The 19,840-nt window shown below is 39.7% G+C and overlaps 1 protein-coding gene across 4 annotated transcripts in view; it reads left to right on the plus strand.

Annotated features, from left to right (window-relative positions):
- CNGB3 (cyclic nucleotide gated channel subunit beta 3) overlaps positions 1–19,840 on the plus strand; it is a 193,662-nt gene that overhangs the window by 16,556 nt on the left and 157,266 nt on the right. For 3 of the 4 annotated variants that reach the window (XM_075582968.1, XM_075582972.1, XM_075582973.1), the window contains exon 3: positions 6,295–6,466. The exons of the other annotated variant lie outside the window; for it this stretch is intronic. In XM_075582968.1, the coding sequence (XP_075439083.1) occupies positions 6,295–6,466 (172 nt within the window). The remainder of the gene's footprint in view (positions 1–6,294; positions 6,467–19,840) is intronic. 4 annotated transcript variants of the gene reach the window in all.

The raw sequence follows: 19,840 nt of genomic DNA on the forward strand, positions 1-19,840 counted from the left end.
CACAGGAGGGACATGGGAAGGATGAAGATGAGGATGAAGACGGCCTTCATCGTGGGTCCCTGGAAAAGGTAAGTGTAATATGTATTTACTGTATTTATTGTAATTTATATGTATTTAAAATGGGCAAATGCATTATTATCCATATGTGGATAATAGTAATTTTGCCCATTACTGTATAGTATGTGTTAGGGGGTGGGGGGATGTGTGTTGTATATTGCTATGTTTATTGGGGGCAATTGTCCCCAATAAACATGCTATTGTGCCTTAACCCCTTCATTGCCTTAGCGGATAGCCACTGAGGTAATGTAGCTGCTTTAATGTATTTTTATTAATAGTGTGCGGGAGCAGGGGGTCCCCTGAGCTGAACCGCATTGATTTCTGCATCAGAGACCCCCTGCTTCTCGAGTTACAGGCCCCAGTTTGGGGCATCGGTGTCAGTGTCGCCACCATCTTTATAGCGTCCACGTCGCGTCTTGGACGCTATAAAGATGGTGGCGACGCTAGCCTCCAATGCCCCATACCGGGGCCTGTAACTCAGGAAGCAGGGGGTCTCTGAGGCAGAAATCAATGCGGTTCAGATCAGGAGACCCCCTGCCCCTGCACACTATTATTAAAATGTACATTAATGCTGCTTCATTACCATAGCAGATAGCCGCTACGGTAAGGAATTATTGTTTATTGATATGTGTGTTTTGACAGTAGTGTAGATGTGCAGGGGGTCTCCAGAGCTGAACCGCATTGGTTTCAGCCTCGGGGACCCCCTACTTCAGGAGTTACAGGCCCCGTTATGGGGTGCTGGTATCCCCTGCAGAATTTAAATGCCCCGGTCACGTGACGCGGAAGCTTTAAAGTGGAGCGGATACCGGCACCCCATAACGGTGCCTATATCTCGTGAAGTAGGGGGTCCCGGACCTGAAACCAATGCGGTTCACCTCCGGAGGCCCCCTGCTCATGTACACTATTATTAAAATGTATATTTTTAATGCACGATCTCCTGTAAAAGCCTTGCATGGAGATGCAGAATCTCCATGCAAATATTACATGCAGCTTTTTTTTCTATCAGCTAGCGTACGTGAAGTTTCAGTGTGCTAGCAGAGGGAAAAAACATTGCACGCACGATAAGCCAGTTTTTGGCACGTCCGATAGAAAATGGGCTCAAGGCTTTTGTGAATCGCGCCTCCGGCTTCACTTTTTATCGGACGTGCAATTTTTTTTCAGGCCAGTGCGAAAGCTCGGAGCTTAGTGCATAGCCCCCATTATACAAATATTGCTGACCAAGGGGTCTATGTATCTGTAACGGGTGCTCACCACAAACTGGACGGGACCGCGAGGCTGAGGTGGGGATGTTGATATACACCGACCTACAACCGCGTAACCGCGTCCGGAATGCAGAGTGGTAGATGTGTTGCTGGGTCAGGGTAGGAGAAGTCAGAAAGGTCATAATATTCACCATGGTCTAGGATAGGAGAAGTCCAAGGTAAGACAAGGCAACATCAGGGCAGCAGGGTGTTTGTGGCAAACACTAGTTACACAAACAGAAGATTATGCTCTGCCAATTTGCAGCAGGCCGGATGAGCATTTAAGGAACAGGCAGCCAAAGGTAGAATAGCAGACAGCTGCAGGGTAATGAATGAACACCGCCCCTTGGACATATTCTGTCCACTGATAGACAGGGGCGGGGAGAAGTGCAGGTGAATAATAATTGTGGATGGAATTAACCCCTCACGTACTCATGGCAACGTGGCAGCTGTGCATAGCTTGCCTGCAGTGCGGATCCCCTGTGAAGTCACGGGCGTAGCCTGATCATGGTCCGTGCGGTGTTGCCCAGCCTTGTAGTGCAGCGCACATCGCCCATTGTGTCACGGGACGCATCACAGTGTGGGGCTTAAGCATGGTGCGTGCGGTCCCCCCCAGCCTGTTAGCATGGCGCGGGTCGCCTGTCTCATCACGGGTCGCGTCATGGAGGCGGGGCCGAAGGCCAATCCTCACAGTATCAAGACGAGTTTGTCACAAAACTGGGGCTCTTTCATTATGCACCTATACTATGTCTCAAAGTTCTTTGCTCCAAATTTTGCCCCGTCTACCCAAACTTGCTACTTTGGGAGTGTCAGTAGGAGCAAATGGGGATGAGTTACATTGTGAATATACAGTATAATGGGATACGGGATATCTGGTCAAATGTATCAAGGCAGACATGGAGACATTCTGGGGCAAATTAACTGCTCAATATGCACCAAAAAAGAAAGTCCCCTTGATATCAACATAATTTTTTTCTTTGATACACGTGGTGCAGTTATTTTGCCCCAGAATTGTTCCACTTTTCACTTGATACATATACTCACACTCACATTCTGTATCTTTATGTGCCATTATATTTTCATTTTGTTTGCCCAAAAATAGGGGTAATGTATCAATGCAAATGTCTTCATCTTCATCTTGCATCTCTTTACATCCCTTGTATCAATGTTTTTGCTGCATGCTTTGTGCTGTTTGGGCTAGCTTGCGATTCGGAAAGTGTCAATAGGTGGCGCTACATACGAGATACATGAAGCACCGATTATAATGAGACATAAAAAAGTGACCCATGGGGATGCAGAGTTTTCTATCTTGGATTTGTGTCAATAAAATCTACCAGGTCTGAGGTGTCTGTGGACCATGTAACTCTACCCCAACTCTCCTACTGACACACCTTAAGGTGCATGCTAGGGCAGACAGTGCAAAATTGGGGCAAAATGCGTTGCTATATAAGTGCCGGGGGGAATTGTCCCATTCCTGCTTGAAATTTGCCATGATAGACAGGGCTCTATGTATCAAAAATGTTGTCTGCACTGGTACATACTGTATGCACTGTCCGAAATGCAACATATTTATTTAGTGTATACAGTATCTGCAGTTGTAGAATTTGGTGCATGCTGCGCTGATATTGTCCGCTAAAGAGACTTACCCCAGTTTTAAGAGATGGAAAAAAGTAACCCAAGGCACACATTTCTTAATACATAGACATTCTCCAATATGAATATGTAAATGTACACCACTCTAACTCCTCCTACTTGCTCCATAAATCCCTCATCTTGATGCTGCTAAGATCAATACATACACGCATTCTGGTGCAGAGCCCGTAGACCACAAGGAATGCAATGGGATTGTTTGCCTTCCGATGTATGAAAGAAAAAGTCCCATTGCTTTGCATAGGATTGTATCCCTTTGATACAGTACATACAGTACAGATTTCTTTGTCCAAGAATTGCATTACTTTGGCCTTGATATGCAAATACCCATGTACTAAGATACAGTATATTTTAATTTGTATTGTGCATCAACATTTTTGTGTTAAAAAGTAGTACAAACCTTCATAACATATGTGTTGTATGTTTGAAGGCTGCTATGTGACTTCATACGTATGATGTATAGTTTGTTGTTTGAAATTGATTTTGATTAATTGAATCATGTCTAATACCTGATACAGTTTCAATGAAAATAAAACTATGCGTGTGTTTATTTTTATAACTAGTGCTAGTTGTGGATAGGAGACAGCTAAGTAATCACGTTGTGCATTGTATTTTATATTTTATATATTGTATTTATACTGTACTGTATATGTATTTTGTATATATATATTGTATTTTATATATGTATAGTATTACATCTTTATCTATCACACTAGGATCTGTGCTTTTTCCTCTTTTAAAAAAAAAAATATATATATATATATATATATATATGAACACTTTAACTGTAAATGTGCATGTGCATAGAACTGGAGGAATAATGGGTTCAACAAAATATGTTGCAAAATATACTTGCAAATGAGTCCCAATATTGCCAAAAAATATAAAATAAAGTCCAATATGGAAACAACAAATAAGGGGAGTGCAGTCCGGTGGGGAGGACAGGCAGCTCTTCAAGGGATAAACCTAATCCAAAAGCACATCTGTAAAAACAAAAAGAAGAGTGCACACTCCTAGTGCGTGAAAAAATTGTAATGTCAATTTATTAAAACAGGACAACAATTGTCCACCCACAGATTAAAAAACATAATAAAAATACGTACGAGATCACAGTGGTGAATGTGAGACACCGGATTCTGCTGAAATCTCCACAATGGCAGGAGGGAGATTTAAATAGCCTGTGTGGCTAACTGGGTCTGTGGGGCTGGGATATATTGACAAATTGATGACTGGCGTGATCACTAACCACAGTGTGAAAGATATCCAACTGAGTCCCATGAGACCTCTGTGTAGTAGATGAAGGTGGTAAAGTGGATATATTACCGATCCTGCAGCCTGTCGAGAGATCCAATTGCTCCTAAGGCAGTGCGGATATCACGGTCTTCCTGCTCATGTAACGGAGTTTCCCGATTGAGCTGATCCGGGGATGACGTAGGAATGCGTACCCGTCAGCTGGGACCTCCACAGGCAAATGAAGATGGTTCTAGAGCCTGAGTGATTCACTGCAACTTGCTGGAGTTGAAGCTGGGCAAACAGAAGTGACTGCCAAATGGACTGTCTGCAGCTGTAGAGCAGTCCCGTAGAGTCCCGTGGTTATCCGTAATAAGACTCAAAATGATGCAAACTATAAGACTAGTCCAGCGGTCTGCCAGATCCTCTGCAAGCAACTTCAGTAATACGATTATCACCAGCCCCCTGCTTGTCTTACAGGGAATCCTCACATCAGCAGGTCCGGTGTCAACGTTATGACGTACACCCAATGCGTTTTGTCAGCTATGACGCTGACTTCATCGGGGAATGCCTGAAGTTGCTTGCTGAGGATCTGATGGACCACTGGACTAGTCTTACACATTATATGCCAAATAAGTAAACATACTGTAGGAAGGTTGAGCCAGGGAGTAATCTGAGCCTTGAGCCAGGGAGTAATCTGATTGCCATTACTGAAGTCAGGAAGGAATCTATTTTTACCATTATGAGACATCATTTGATGATGTTTCACTGTTTTTTTTTGTTTGCCTTCCTCTGGATCTATGTACTCTAAATACTCTATATAGGATGAGTATCTGTTGTTTAAATTTAATATAGGTCGAACTACAGTAGATGGGTATATAGTACAGTACTGTATGTCTTTTTTTAACCTCTACTACTGTATGTAACTATGTAATATAGCATCAACAATGTACATGTAATGGGTATTCCCTCCTGTCTGACCCACCCAATCTCACATTGGCCCGTGTGGTCTAACCGGTCCCCATTACGTGATCATGTATGGTGGTGCACCTGCAAGTAACAGGACTCCTGAGTCTCCCGCATGATGGTATTAGGGGATGTCATCTGGAACAGGTAGCTGAGGTAGTGGGTGCGAGTCCTACCTATATCATGTGCAGCGCCTCCACCTCATCAGGATCTGTGTTTACGCAGGGAGATGGTCCTGGCGAGGAACTCCTTCTCGGTGGTGACTGCCACTGCAGAGTAATCTCACCCAGTGAACAGGGCATCTTTATTGACGTACTCGATGAAGTAGACTGCCCCAGGCAGCTATCAGCTCTAGCCGCACATTTCTCCGTGCTGTCCCTTTGCCAGGTACGCTCTCCCAATTGGAGTGGGATCCCCTCTCCCCGTAGGGAGATCACCGCTGTGCCAAGTCCCTGGACACAGTGTGGCCTTGACAGGCTTGATTTGGAAACTCGTGCCACTAGTTACAGCACTAGTGGGCACACAGCTATCCTGCAATCACTTTCACAGGAGCCAAACACTTTAGCAACAACAACCTAACTTGACAGTGTTGTGCCTTATATACCTCAGGGGACAGGCACATCTCTGATGTCACTATCCAGGGACTCAGAGCATGCAGCCACTCCCATTCATACATAGGGCACCTCACCAGGGTGTGAGGGAAAACCTCCATAACTACTGCTGGCATTCCTGTACTTACCAGGGTTTACTGCCAACAGGGAAGATGTCTGCAGTCCATTATTATGCATGGCTACATACACTACATAGCACTTACAATAGAGGTAATTCTAATACAGTAAGTGCAACATGCACAAAATTAGACACTAGAAAATTATATATTGTGGACTATATCAAAGAGATATTCTCTGATACTTATGTAATTTATACACATAACCCAATAAGAGGTTATTTCCTATTGGCAAGCATACAACATGGCTTATTCATAATAATTCCTATTATTGAAAAATCCCCAACATCTAGGTTTACTTGGTAAATAAGAATTGTTGTACGTCTGAAAATAAAGTTATGCGATATGAACATTTTAGGGGGGAAATATAATCCCTTTCTGTGTGTTTTTCTTTATATAGTATTTGTACCATTTTATTTTTAGATGATGCATCTGCTCAGTCTTCAAACAACAACAAGTTTTATAATAAACCAGAGACATCTAGGAAACAGGAAAACCCAGCCCCCTCCAACAAGCAAAGAGAATGTTCTCTAGACAGACAATGTTCTAAAACAGGAAATAAAAACAATACACGGAAAGATGAAGGTTTGGATGAGTAAGTTACTATTGTTGTTGTTGTTGTTGTTGTTGTGTTTTTTATAGACATAATTTACGTTTTTATTTCAACTGAGTATTACCGTATTGGCCTGAATATAGTGCTATGTTTTTTTCCTAAAAATGTCCTTCCGAAAACTGTACTGTGCAGCCTAACAGCTTTTATTTTTCATGTAGAACACCTTCAAAACTTTAGGGTCGTATTATCTGCGAGATCGTACTATATTCGGGCTAATATGGTATTTTTATTAATAAAAGCACCAAAGATGCAGCAATTAAAAATGGCAAGCATGGCGATATAGGATTGTCACTTTTCTTCTACAGAGTTTCAAGCTATCATAAAGTTCTATTTTTCTTCTCTTAACATTAAAGAGAGATTTTGTTACTGATACATTCATTTAAGTTAGCTAGACAAACTTGATTAATTCTCACTACTATAAGAAAGTAATGCACATTCTGGCCCTTAGGAATTGTTCATTGCCGGTCATGATACTTTGACAACATGAAGAGCACAAGTTCTTCGTCAACATGTTTCATGCTTCCGATACCTCAAAAGTGTTCAGTTTTGCTATGTATTATAGGGGATTGAGGCATGTAGACCTGTTGGTAAATTGTACTAAAGAAGATGGAAAAATTGAAGTGTGGTGATTCTAAGAAAAAATAAAAAGAAATATAGTCTGTCTGAAGAGGGCATTTGGTAAAAAATTAATATACCACTAGGCAGATGATTTGTACTTGTAAAGTAGACATCATAGCATTGTTTTCTCTCAATTTAGGGATTATCTTGTTACGATAATCACAGAGTGAGTGGACCATATTCAATATGTTGTGATGTTTTCAATGAGTGGGGCTTACAACATATTGACTATTAGCATTTGTACCTGTTTATACAGCCGCGGCCCCTTTTAATCTCCTACTTACCCGTAAAAATGCGGGGATGTTCTCCGTTTGTCACGGAGTTTCCCGCGCGTCAGCCGCATTGACGATAAGCGCTAATGGCGCTTAACATTGAAAGCGCCCGCGGCGCCCAAAACGGCCGAAAACAGCCCGCGATTTCAAATATCGCGGGGAAACGGCCGCAGGAGAGTAAAGGCGGCCGCCACTGTATATTAGTTCATGTTATATTTTTCCTGCTGAAACGAAAAGGACTTTCGGCTTTTGGAACTTCTAATGCCGCGCGTATAGTGTCCGTGACGGCGACATCACCCATCACCCATCACCCATCACCCGTCGCCGCTAGCGAAAGTTGTATTCCGCTATGCTGTGGTGTTGCGGGCGACCAGGCCATTGATTGGTTCAGGGACTGTCGCATGAGGCGACAGCCCCTGAAAAATCAAATATTCCCGGCTTCAAAAAATCGCCGTCGCTGGCACTATAAGCGCGGCCTTAGTAACAATATAATTAACTGTTTGTTTGGGGGGGTATATTATTATAATATTTATAAGGGACATACAATGTATCCCTATAATATTGTAGCATCACAGAAATATAATTGCACAAAATATTTGTTACGGACGTTTTGTACATGGACTTTGAGTTTAATCCTAATTTATTGCCTATCCTGATGTGCACCATTTTCAGGAAAAATAACTGGAGCACATTAGACTTTTGATCTAGGTATGTTTTCATGACTTGACAAGTGTTGTATCTGTTTCTCTATAAGCATTAGTATCTCCAGAAGACATTTACATCAATTATTATTGGATTGTGGTAACTGGCCACTCTCAATTTTGCTACAATAAGTGAGAACTTCAATAATATACCTGCAAAACTTACACATGTTCTTAAAACATTGGTCTTTCACCACAAGTCACCTCTCTCTTTATATAACACTAAAACCGGTGGCCAGGTTTGACCTAAAAACTGCATGCAAATGCTTTAGTAGCTGCAATATTTCTGCAAATATAAATTTTATTGAATGTGGCGAGAACCCTGATTGGTATTGCTACAAGCAGTCATTAGAACATGAGAATGTCGGGGACTAGTTCTCAGCAAATGGCCTATCTACATTGTTCAGTATCCTGTCTCCAACAGTGGGAAGTACTGGAAGCTTCAGGGTAAATGCAGTATAGAGTATCACAAACTTCCTGCCTCCAAAAGTGTCCATCCTGCTATTATGACATTTGGAAGTGGGGTACTCATCCACAAAATATGAAAAAAAATCAAATAACATGTACTCCCAAATTAACAAAAAATATTAAAGATGCCTTGTTAGTGATGTTATACAGATCATTCCAATCAAATATAGAATGAAAACAGTGCACAACCTAAAGAACATTGCAAAAGTATATAGTTACTGTACATATTTATTGGTCTAGTAGAAAATAAGATTAAGTGCTAAAAACCTTAGACTACAAACTATTATGAAGTGTAAAAAAATGTAAACACAATGTGTCAATTACTAAAACTTTTTAAGTTAATAGCACACAAAGTTTCATAAAATATTTATTTACAATGATTCAAGGTACAGATGCAGTCAGATAATTTGTATGTATGTATGTATGTCTTTATTTATATAGCGCCGTTAGCATACATAGCGCTTCATAGTAGTAATACACGTGACAATCATATAAATAACAAATAATACAAATAACAGATATGGGAATAAGTGCTTCAGACAATGTAATATTTAAGGAGAGGAGTCCCAGCTCCGAAGAGCTTACAATCTAATTGGTAGGTACTGTAGGAAGAATGTACAGAGACAGTAGGAGGGAATTCTGGTAAGTGTGTCTGCAGGGGGACAAGCTTTATGTATCATATGTCTAGTATTATTCACGGTGTTACTCATATGCTTCTTTAAGCAACTGTGCTATGTCTTTTGAAACAAAATGATGTATGAATTAGACAAAAAATTAGTGAACAATATAAAACAACAAAAGGGCAACAGAAAAAACAAATCTTAAGGTGAGAAAATGTTTTCTCACCACTATATATCCTGAAACACAGCACTCAACAATCTGGTGTCATCACATAAAAATAAACATTTATTTTGAAGATAAATACTCACATACAAAAATAGTACAAAATGGCGGTGACATTCCAATAAGTCATAATATTCTTTAAAATGGTTGCATAGTTTTCTGTTTCTGAGTTGAATCCTTGTATTTGATCTTACGAGTATTCTGATGTTAAACCTTCTCTCCATCATCTCAGTGTTGTCCCTCTCCCATCTTTCGGGTGTAATCCCTCTGTCCTCCTCCTGGTATAATCCATCTGTTCTCTCATTCTCTTCCTAGCTACCACCTGCTAGATATTTATCCAGATAATATCCCTTAGTCAGCTTTTGCTATCACTAATTCTATTACCAGATAAGGTCCTACAGCCAAACTGATAAGGAGCTGCCCATGTCTCCATACAGAGAATAACCTAATATAGCATGTCTTCTGGAAAGATCCAACCTATGGCCATAGCCTCATCCGGTAGCATCAACCACAGAGCAAAGTCAATAGTCACTCAAATGTCAACCACATAGCTTTGCTACAGATAACTCGGCACCGCTGCATTCTCTCACAACTAAAAACTGTCCCAATGCAATTTAATTGATCAGAAAATACCAATTTCAATATTAGATTATCATATGCGATATAATATGTATGTATAGAAAGAACCATGGCAAAATATACTATATTCTTTGGCATTTTGTCTTCATACCGGATTCATACATATTACAATATAATATCACTGAATTGGATTTCTTACATATACACACACATAAAAAAAATTCTAGGTACTGTACAATAGGTCTCTATCTTTATACCACCAACATAAATGAACCTATTCTACTTGTAGGCATGTACAAGGCCAAATCCCAAAGGATTCACAAAGATGATTTATCAGTCTATATTTTTTCTCCACTATGAATAAAATGTGCAAAAAGTATTTGCCAAACATATATAATACACAGCACAATTAAAAAAACAGATGATGTTTTTATGCCGGTTGAAGCATATTCATTTAGTTTTACAAATTTACATCCATAACCCCTCCTTAAAAATAGCATAAGGTTTAACATTTAAAAATGTAGAAATGAAGGGAATTACCAGTAATGGCTCAATGACACACATTTAGGAGTCACTCAATAGCCACTAAATAGTAATTGAAGCCATAAAAGGAACACAAAACTGTGCCTCATTTAAAGAATTTAGGAGTTTTATGTAGCCCTTTTAACCCCAGAAGTATTTTCAGAAAATTGGCTGGATAAAAGTGATTATAATTTGCATGTGCTTATTCAAAATATCCCATTTCTTTTCAAGAACTTCTAATGGTATTATATACTGTACACGGTCAGTGTAATTTAGCTATACTTTGTCATCACATTACTAAACTCTAATATGTACCAAAAAACCTTAGCTTTACAGCACTGTACTGTACACACTGTACAATGCTGTTTATTGAAAAGCCAGTTGAAAATGAGTAAAATATCCCTTTGTTAACCTGATTTGATACTTGATAAAGCAACTATTCAAATGATTCTCTATTGTAATGAAATACTAGAGCATTAAAAATGAGCAAATAATGCAAAGAAGGTGCTTCTTTATAAATGTACATACAGTATACATCTCATCCACTATATCTTAATTGAAGCATACTGTAAATGATAAATATTATGGCACATTCTTTACCTACAGCCTTGTCTTTAATGTTGTATGTGTGGCCTACAGTAGACTGAGGAGGAGTGAGACGAGTTGGAATGGGAATAGACTTTGGCCTGGGCATACGTACTGGTTAGGCCTGAAAAGAGTGCACACTCTAGGTCTAGATATTGTTGAATAGAGGAGGAGATTAGTATATTTTACAAACAGTGCGATATGAGGAGCAGGTGGCTATTTATTTGATTATGGGATGACCTATGGCCCCTTCCACAATCACAGACTTGAGCCTTAGAAAACCCACATTTTAACATACAATAAGACAACTACAAATAAAGTCTCTTGAAATAGATCTGTTATGAATAACTTATTATTTGTTTAATTTTGCCATAAATCTGGAGACGGTGTCTTCATTTTGGAAAATCAAGCAAACTTATGACTCATTAAATTACTAAGAACTGAATCTTTCTTTACTTTTCCATTAAAAAATGTATAGTAATGACCTTTGCAGGTCATATATGTAATTTACTGTACATAGTATATTTGCTGTGGTAAAACTAGGTGCTGTAATTAATATTAAGTCAAAAAATAATAAACCACTGCATAGAGCAGTTGTATACTGTGAAATTTAATGTGAAAAGTGTAAATATGGTAAAGTGTGCTTCATCTACAATATCTTAATTCCTCTCTTATATCACAGTGCATAAGCACCACTATCCACCCAACGGCAAAACCAAAACCTTCTTTGTGATCTCACATATCATAAGTATGAGTCTATTATACTTTTCCTCTAATATTCCCACTATTGTAAACGTTTGATGCAACTGTACAGAAGATTAAGCGCAAATCACCCACGTATCTGACAAAATTAAATAAATATACTTTCCAACCACTCACAAATGTTCAGACTGTCCAATGAGTCTGTGCAAAAAATATATGATGTGGTAGTTTTCAGGAGCTAAAAAAGTTGGATATGATTGTATAGGTCAGAACCTTCTCTGTGGTGGATGACTTCACTTTTTCCATAATCGAGGAGAAATCCTCAACGTGTACAGTGTGGCAAAGAAAGAAAGAAGAGAAAACAACAGTGTAAAATCATTTACTGAAAAAAAGAGGTAAAAAAAACCCCCACATACATACTCAACTCACAAGTGAAAGTGCATTAAAAGCCTGTAAAGCATTTTAAGGTTGCCCCAAGACTCCTTTGCGGTCTGAGGTATTGACATTCTCCCGGTTCTCCACTCTCACACACCAACAATAACCTCTGTCAGCTCCCCGATCATCCCCCGCGCGGAATTTTCTGTGCTTTCTGGATACAGCTCAATTGGGCAATTGAAGAGCTATATCCAGAAAGCACTGAGATGTCCTTCTACATGGGCTGGTGACCATGTGGGGGACAATCGGGGAGCTGGCAGAAGTTATTGTGGGAGCGTGAGTGTGGAGCACCAATAGAATGCCAATACCTCAGACTGCACCCAAAGGAGACTTGGGGCGACCTTTTATGCTCTAAAGGCTTTTTATGCACCTTCACTTGTGAGTTTATGTATGAGTTTTTTACTTCTTTTTTTATCACTATGTTGTTTTTTCTTCTCTCTTTCTTTCCCATACATGTTGAGGATTTCTCCTCTAATTATGACTCTGACCTATACATTCATATCCCAGCTTTTTCGCGCACAAATACTACTACATCAGATATTGAAAATGTTTGCCTGGGCTATTCTTGTAGATAGCATAGATCTTTTAATTGACTACTGTAACACTTTTACGGATCAATATACTATAGCCTTCTGTTGGTTAGAGATTCAAGTGACTGAACGTAAGATGTATTTTGTCTTCACTAGATGAATAGAAAAATCTCTAAGATTAGTTAATTAAACTCCTATCATTCAATAGATTGTAATTAAACACCATCAAACTCACTTTACTGTTTCGAATAACCTCCTTTCTGAATCTGTCAGTGCTGCAGGAACACACCTCCAGACAGGGTACAAAGTCAGGCTGTGAAATGAAATAATATTGGAGTAATAAAGGCAATTGCACGCTTAAAAACCACCCCTTAAAAAAGTAGAGACACAGTGTTATGGATCCAGCTACAAAAGTCTTGGCAATAATAAAAAAATATATCTATATTTTACATATTAAAACACAACCTCCATGATGGGGTGACCACACTCACTCCTTGTGTTTAACATGGAGATGTGACTTGATCCTACATAGACAGCTCTTTATACTGTACTTCTATAGCACTTCATATCATTAAATGACACTGAGCTATGTCAACAAGAGCCAATCTTTTATTCACAAAAAAATTGAATTTACTGTTGAAAATGGAAAGTTCAAGGGCATCTCCATCTTGATGCCCTGGCAATTAAACAGTCTCTCTGGTCTACATCTTTCATTCAATTCACATGATTCAAAGGGTACTGAGGAAAATTATCAACAGGGCAGAAGAGATTCTGATATGAACAGTTTAACCATGTCAGCATTGATTTGTAGACCTGGTCAGGATGTTAAGTGAAGATTACTGGATGTTACCTCTTGTGCCAGTCCACACTTCCAATGATTCTACAAGAATATGGATCATAAACATCTGATTATATGACTCTGTTCCCGTACTTAGACTGAACAGGGATGCTGTGAAATGTTGGATGGATAAATTCACAGATAAGGCTCAATTAGTGAATTTCTATATATTTACATAACCTTACACACAAATGGCTGCATGTTCTAATTTATATCTTCTGGGTCCGTTTACAGAGTCATATATATATATTCTAAACCTTAACATCCATGATTGTCTTTTCTTTTAAATATTTTTTTAAATACATTGATTATCTTTGTTTTTAACATTGTTCCAATATATACTTCATTTGTAATGAAGATCGTGTGCACTACTCATTGCTTAAGTGTTAATAAAGTTAGTTTAAAGTTTTTTTCAATGTTCGTTTGAAATAATAATAAAGTTGTTGTTGATGTTCATAGACGCGCTGACGTCACCGCTGTACCCTGCGCGACGGGTGCCACTCGTGGCGCGCCCTATACACATGGCGCGCTGCTCATGACGCAGCCAAGCGACGGGTTAGGGGTGAGGAAAGGCGGGAAAATGAACCTTTATAAGGTAAGAGATTTGATCAGAGTGTTATCACCTTGAGAAAGAGCGGAAGCTCGAAACGCGTTGGTGGGGGCCCTGGGGCTCATCCTTATTGTCATGCTCTGATCCAATAAACCTTATTTTTATTGGGAACACACTCTCCAGCAATTTTTTCCGGTAGTGCTCCATCTCTCCCTGCTGAACCTCTTGTGCCAGACCTACTGAAACATTTGTCATCCTCATCCAGAAAATCTATGGCTAGAAGAATGGAGATTGTGATGGTCTCAGGGAAGAAGGTTTCTCTAAACCAGTCATAAAAACCTTATTAAAAACAATGAAGAAGCCCACCTTCTCAGTCTATTATAGAGTTTATTAAACCTTTGTGAGATGGTTGAAGGAGAATAATGTGGAGTATTTCAAGATTAGAATTCCACAGATGTTACATTTTCTTCAGGAAGGCTTTATAGAGGGCTTCAACCAGCATCTTAAAGAGTCAATTTAAGTGGTCACATTTGTATTGGTTGTGTGATAACTGCCATCAGAATGGCAAGACATGTTTGTGAACTTCAAGCTTTCTCATGTCATCCGCTTTATTTGAATATTCATACACATAAACTCATGATCAGAACAATCTCTCAATTTAGATGAACATATGTCTACTTTACTTTAAATCAAGAGGTTTTTGTACCATCAGTAGCCATGACTGGCTTGGCTACTAATCTACCCTGCTTGACATGTAAATCCTGGAATCAGTGCAGGCAGTGTTAGGCCCAATCCAGGGTTTTCCCCACCAGTAAGCAGCTCCTTGAGTGACTGGGGAAGACAGGACAAGGCCTGTGTTCTGTCCAATCTTGGGCTCAGACCTTGAACCTTCCCCCAGGGACTTAATAGGTTGCATTTCCTAAATTGAGTTAGTTGTCTCTCCCCCTTGAGAGAGACTGGTCTCATAGCAGAGGTGTTCGGGACTCTGTCACCTTCTGTCACCTCCCTTAGGAGAGTGGGAGTGAGTATCATACCCCCAGCTCTACTAGGGAGTAGGGGAAGAGCTAGGACTGCCCTTGGTGCCCATGGTTGGGGTTGCGAATCCAGAGACTATCTAGAGGCTGGAGACCAGTGATAGATTATGCTGTGTACCCAGTTTATGCTGTATACAGAAAGAATAAAGGCTGTTCCTGTTATCAAATATACTTCTGCCTTGGTGTGCAGTCTGTCAGGGGGAGGAGGAGAGAGTTCTTCCACGGGGACTGCTTCGAGAAGCACAGGAGCCTGCGGTAGATGGAGGCGCTGACACCAAATGAGAGAGAACCAGCTGTCACCCCTAAAGCTTGTCCTGTTTCCCCAACAACATCGACAGAATCTCAGATCTACTGTGAGCCAAAAGGTTTTTAGTATCACTCTACACCTGGTAGCAGGAAAATCTCCCAGAGGGTGGTGGAAGCACCGCTACACATCATTTTGTCCTCAACCAGCAAGTGACAAAGAGAAACACCTGCGCACAGTCATTGTTTGCAAACTCACAAACACAGGACATAGATAATAAGTAGTTTATTTCATAGTGAGAGGGAGTGGCTCAGTGAGTAACAACACTGACTGGCACAGAGAGTTTGAAGCAGGGGAGCCTGGTTCAATTCCCGGTGTCGGCTCCTTGTGACCTTGGGAAGTAATTTTATCTCCCTGTGCCTCAGGCACCAAACATAAAGATTGTAAGCTCCACGAGGCAGGAACCTGTGCCTGCAAAATATCTCTGTAAAGCGCTGCGTACAACTAGCAGCACTATACAAGAACATATTATTATTATTATTATTATAGTACAGCACAGAGTACGATCATACACATTCAAAAGTCAATGAGACCCTCTACTAGGGAGTGCCCAAGCAGGCATTATATATACTTGATGTCATTTGTCTAAAATAGGTTACTAGGCAGAATTTAATAACAACTCCTTAATTCTTAAACCAATCATCTTAAAAATCATTCAAACCTGGTTAAAACAGCTCTCTATAGCAGTGATTCCCATCCTTTTTTGTTTGGAGGAACCCTTGAAGTATTTCGAAAAATCTTGAGGAACCCTTATCTGGCTGACACATATTAGGTTCGACAGGGATCGGTCACAAAATGTCACACCTCACCAGCCACCTCTATTTCCCACAATCTATCCATGTATTTCTCTCCCATCCGTCTCACTCACTCTCCTCCCTCCCGCCATGTATTTACCCCTTGCGTCTCACTCTTACTCCCTCTTTTCCTCACTTACTCCCTCCCGCCCCTCCATTCTCTCACTCGCCCCTACCTTCCGTCAATTACCGCACTCTCACTCAATCCACCGTACAAAATACATACCAAAAAAAACACCCCCATGGGGGGGTGGGGCTGTGGTCTGTAGGAGGAACCCCTGAGACTGCTTCAAGGAGCCCCAGGGTTCCACGGAACCCTGGTTGGGAATCAGTGCTCTATAGGAATCAGGTACTACTTGATACCATGAATGTGGGCATTACTTCAGGCACAGTCGCAAATCTACTGTGAGCTAATCTCTTTCACACCACACACACACATTCTTATACAATAAATGGACACTAAAGACATAACAGAACAGACAAAATGGAAACAGAACATCGCCTTCAATTCTTCGCCAATTACCACCACCCCCAGTCCATTTCAGTAATATATCATCCATGTCAACAGTAAATTAATTTCAGCAATATAATTTCATCAGCACCTTTAGAGGTATATCTGCATAAGACTGAAAAATGTAGGTAGTCATACTGACTGCTTATTGTACATAAAACATCAAAATATACAATCACAATATGGATCAAAAATGGTATTCACCTTGCATAACATGGAAAAGACTTGCAGAGCAGTCTGGTCTTCCATTCAAATGCGATATACAGTACAAAAATATGTTCGTTTGTAGTTAATGTTGTATTATGTTAGCTAATACGTTTTATGGTTATTTCAGATATTGTTTGAATGTATTTCTTTGTCTTTTAATGTTTTCATTCATTAATTTTGTAGTAATTCATTGGTTTGATTGGTTAGTGTTACTATTCATTTTGAGTTTGTTTAGGAATTAATTGGTTTCATTGGTTAATGGTTTAATTAATTCATTGTTGATGTTGTTACTGCTTGTATTCATTGGATTAGCTGGCTACTGTTTTTATTTACTTTATGTAGGTATGCTAATGCAGTGTTTTATAATAGGCAAATAATCTATTATCCATATCTGGATAATAGTAATTTTGCACATTGTACTGTATGTGTTAGGGCGGAGGGGGGGGGGGTCGTGTATTGATGTTTGTTAATTCTTTTTTTAATATACATGTGTTTCATAGTGTAGATGTGCAGGGGGTCTCCAGAGCTGAACAGCATTGGTTTCAGGTCCGAGGACCCCCTACTTCATGAGATACATGCCCCCTTATGGGGTACCGGTATCCCCTGCACTTTCAAGCGTCCGCGTCACGTGACCGGGACATTGAAATTCTGCAGGGGATACCGGCACCCCATAACGGGGCCTGTACCTCCTTAAGTAGGGGGTCCTCGAACCCGAAAACAATGCTGTTCAGCTCCGGAGACCCCCTGCTCATGTACACTATTATTCAAATGTAATTATTTAGTATACGATCGCCTGTAACAGCCTTGCATGGAGATGGCAAACGTGAAGTTTAAGAACGCTAGCAGGGGGAAAAAAGCAACACGTACGCTGTGGGTGTTTTGAGCATGTACGTTAAAAAATGGGCTCAAGGCCTTAGTGAATCGCGTCCCCGGCCTCACTTTTTAACGGACTTGCTTTTTTGGAACATCAGAACGCAAACCCATTGAGCTTAGTGCATAGCCCCCTTTATGTTCATATGGAGAAGAAACAAAAAAGTGAGCACTGTATCTTGTTGAAGATTTTCATCTACATTTATTTTTACCCCCAATGAGGTTGCAGCATTTTTGGGACACCATTATTGACTGTCACCTTCAGGAGGGTTCATTGCCATTGATCATTTCAAGATTACTAATACCACTCAATTATAATACCCACTCCATGACTCCATGCATGAGTTTTCTCTTTTCTTACTTCATTGATATACTCAAGATACATTTATATCCTGGAACTATTTGAGCGCCCTGTTTTTCCTTCTTGATTAATTGGTCTTCCATTCAAACCTTTTCAAAACACAACCAACTGCAGATGCCAAGACATTTGCTTATCAATATTTACTTTTCCTATAGTCTTCCATGGTAGCCATAAGTTTTTTCCCCTTTCTATTTTTGCATTACTAGTTGAGGTACGGAAGGAATGAGAAGAGATCTAAAAAGTGTCTCAGTTGGTGCTTCTCAGTGATTAAATAATAAATATATTAAAGTGACAGTACTAAAGTGATTTAATTATATAGTGATATAAATGAATGTGATTGTGATAATATAGTGTATATATATATATATTTATGTATAAACAGTATATATCATGTGCAAATAAGAGTGCAATAGCACATTAATAGACAGTGACTAAGTATATATAATCAGTGACAATAAAAGTGTGATAAGCCACATAATAGACAAAAAGAAAAAAAAAACGACGTCTCACATGACCGCGATCAGCACTTCCGGTTTCGGTCGTACAGACGCGTCTACTCAGGGACTCAACATGTTTCGCTGATGCACTAAACTTCATCAGGAGTATGACTCTATTGAGGAAGCTGAGAGAATCCGCGAAACATGTTGAGTTCCTGGTTTGCAGGGAGAACTGAGATGCGTTTGTGTTTCCTGGATGACTGAAACCGGAAGTGCTGATCGCAGTCACGTGAGACGCAGAGAGACGTCGAAAGGCAGTGAGATCACAGCGAGGCTGTCACTTTGGAGATTTCCGCCGCAATGTTTTAAAAGTTTCTTCCTATGTGAGTATGCATATTTTACATTTGTCCAGATAAAATATGTTTACACTATCTGCACTATTGCGTATTTCTCCACTTTCCCCTGAGATCGATTGCAGTTTACAGATTGACCCAAAACATTCCACAGTATGGGACATACCCATTTAATCAAACTACTGGAGCTGTGAGTAAACACGTCCGATGAATTAGCATACCACATACCTAGTGTGACGATATTGGGCCATTGGTTTTTCTTGTTTACTTCTCTCCCACATATTGGACTACAGCCACTGCTTCCCTAAAACTTTGAGATAGAATCAAGTACAGATTTTAGATTTGTTTTTCTATTTTTTTTTTATATTTATCGGTGACAGAAATGTGGATTTATCTCTGGAGTCATAAAGGAATCCTTATACTGTAAACCCAGAAATCTTTACCTTTCTTCCCCTTTCTCCATCGGGGACTAAAGGAAGAGGAAATAGTGGTAAGATTTTGTTTTTATACAGCAAATATTTGGATTTGATAGATTTTCTGCATCCATTAGATATGTTTCTAGTCTTAAAGCCTTTGCAAGTCTACTTCTCTCGCTACTGCAAATAAACAATCAGGTTCACTTTCACTCAACATGTCATCTATAAATTATTAGATAATGTTAAATAATAATACAGCTGTTCAGTACATGTCTATAGCCCTGCTGATTCAATTTTGCATTCTTAAATTATAGCTAACATAATAACAGTATACTGATGGGATAATATAGCGATGGGCAGGATAAACAACAAGAATATTAAATTGTCAGCATGAAAACAAAAAGGATTTACAGAAACTGAGTAATA

This window comes from Ascaphus truei, chromosome 2 (genome assembly GCF_040206685.1).
Source record: "Ascaphus truei isolate aAscTru1 chromosome 2, aAscTru1.hap1, whole genome shotgun sequence".
Classification (NCBI taxonomy): Eukaryota; Metazoa; Chordata; class Amphibia; order Anura; family Ascaphidae; genus Ascaphus; species Ascaphus truei.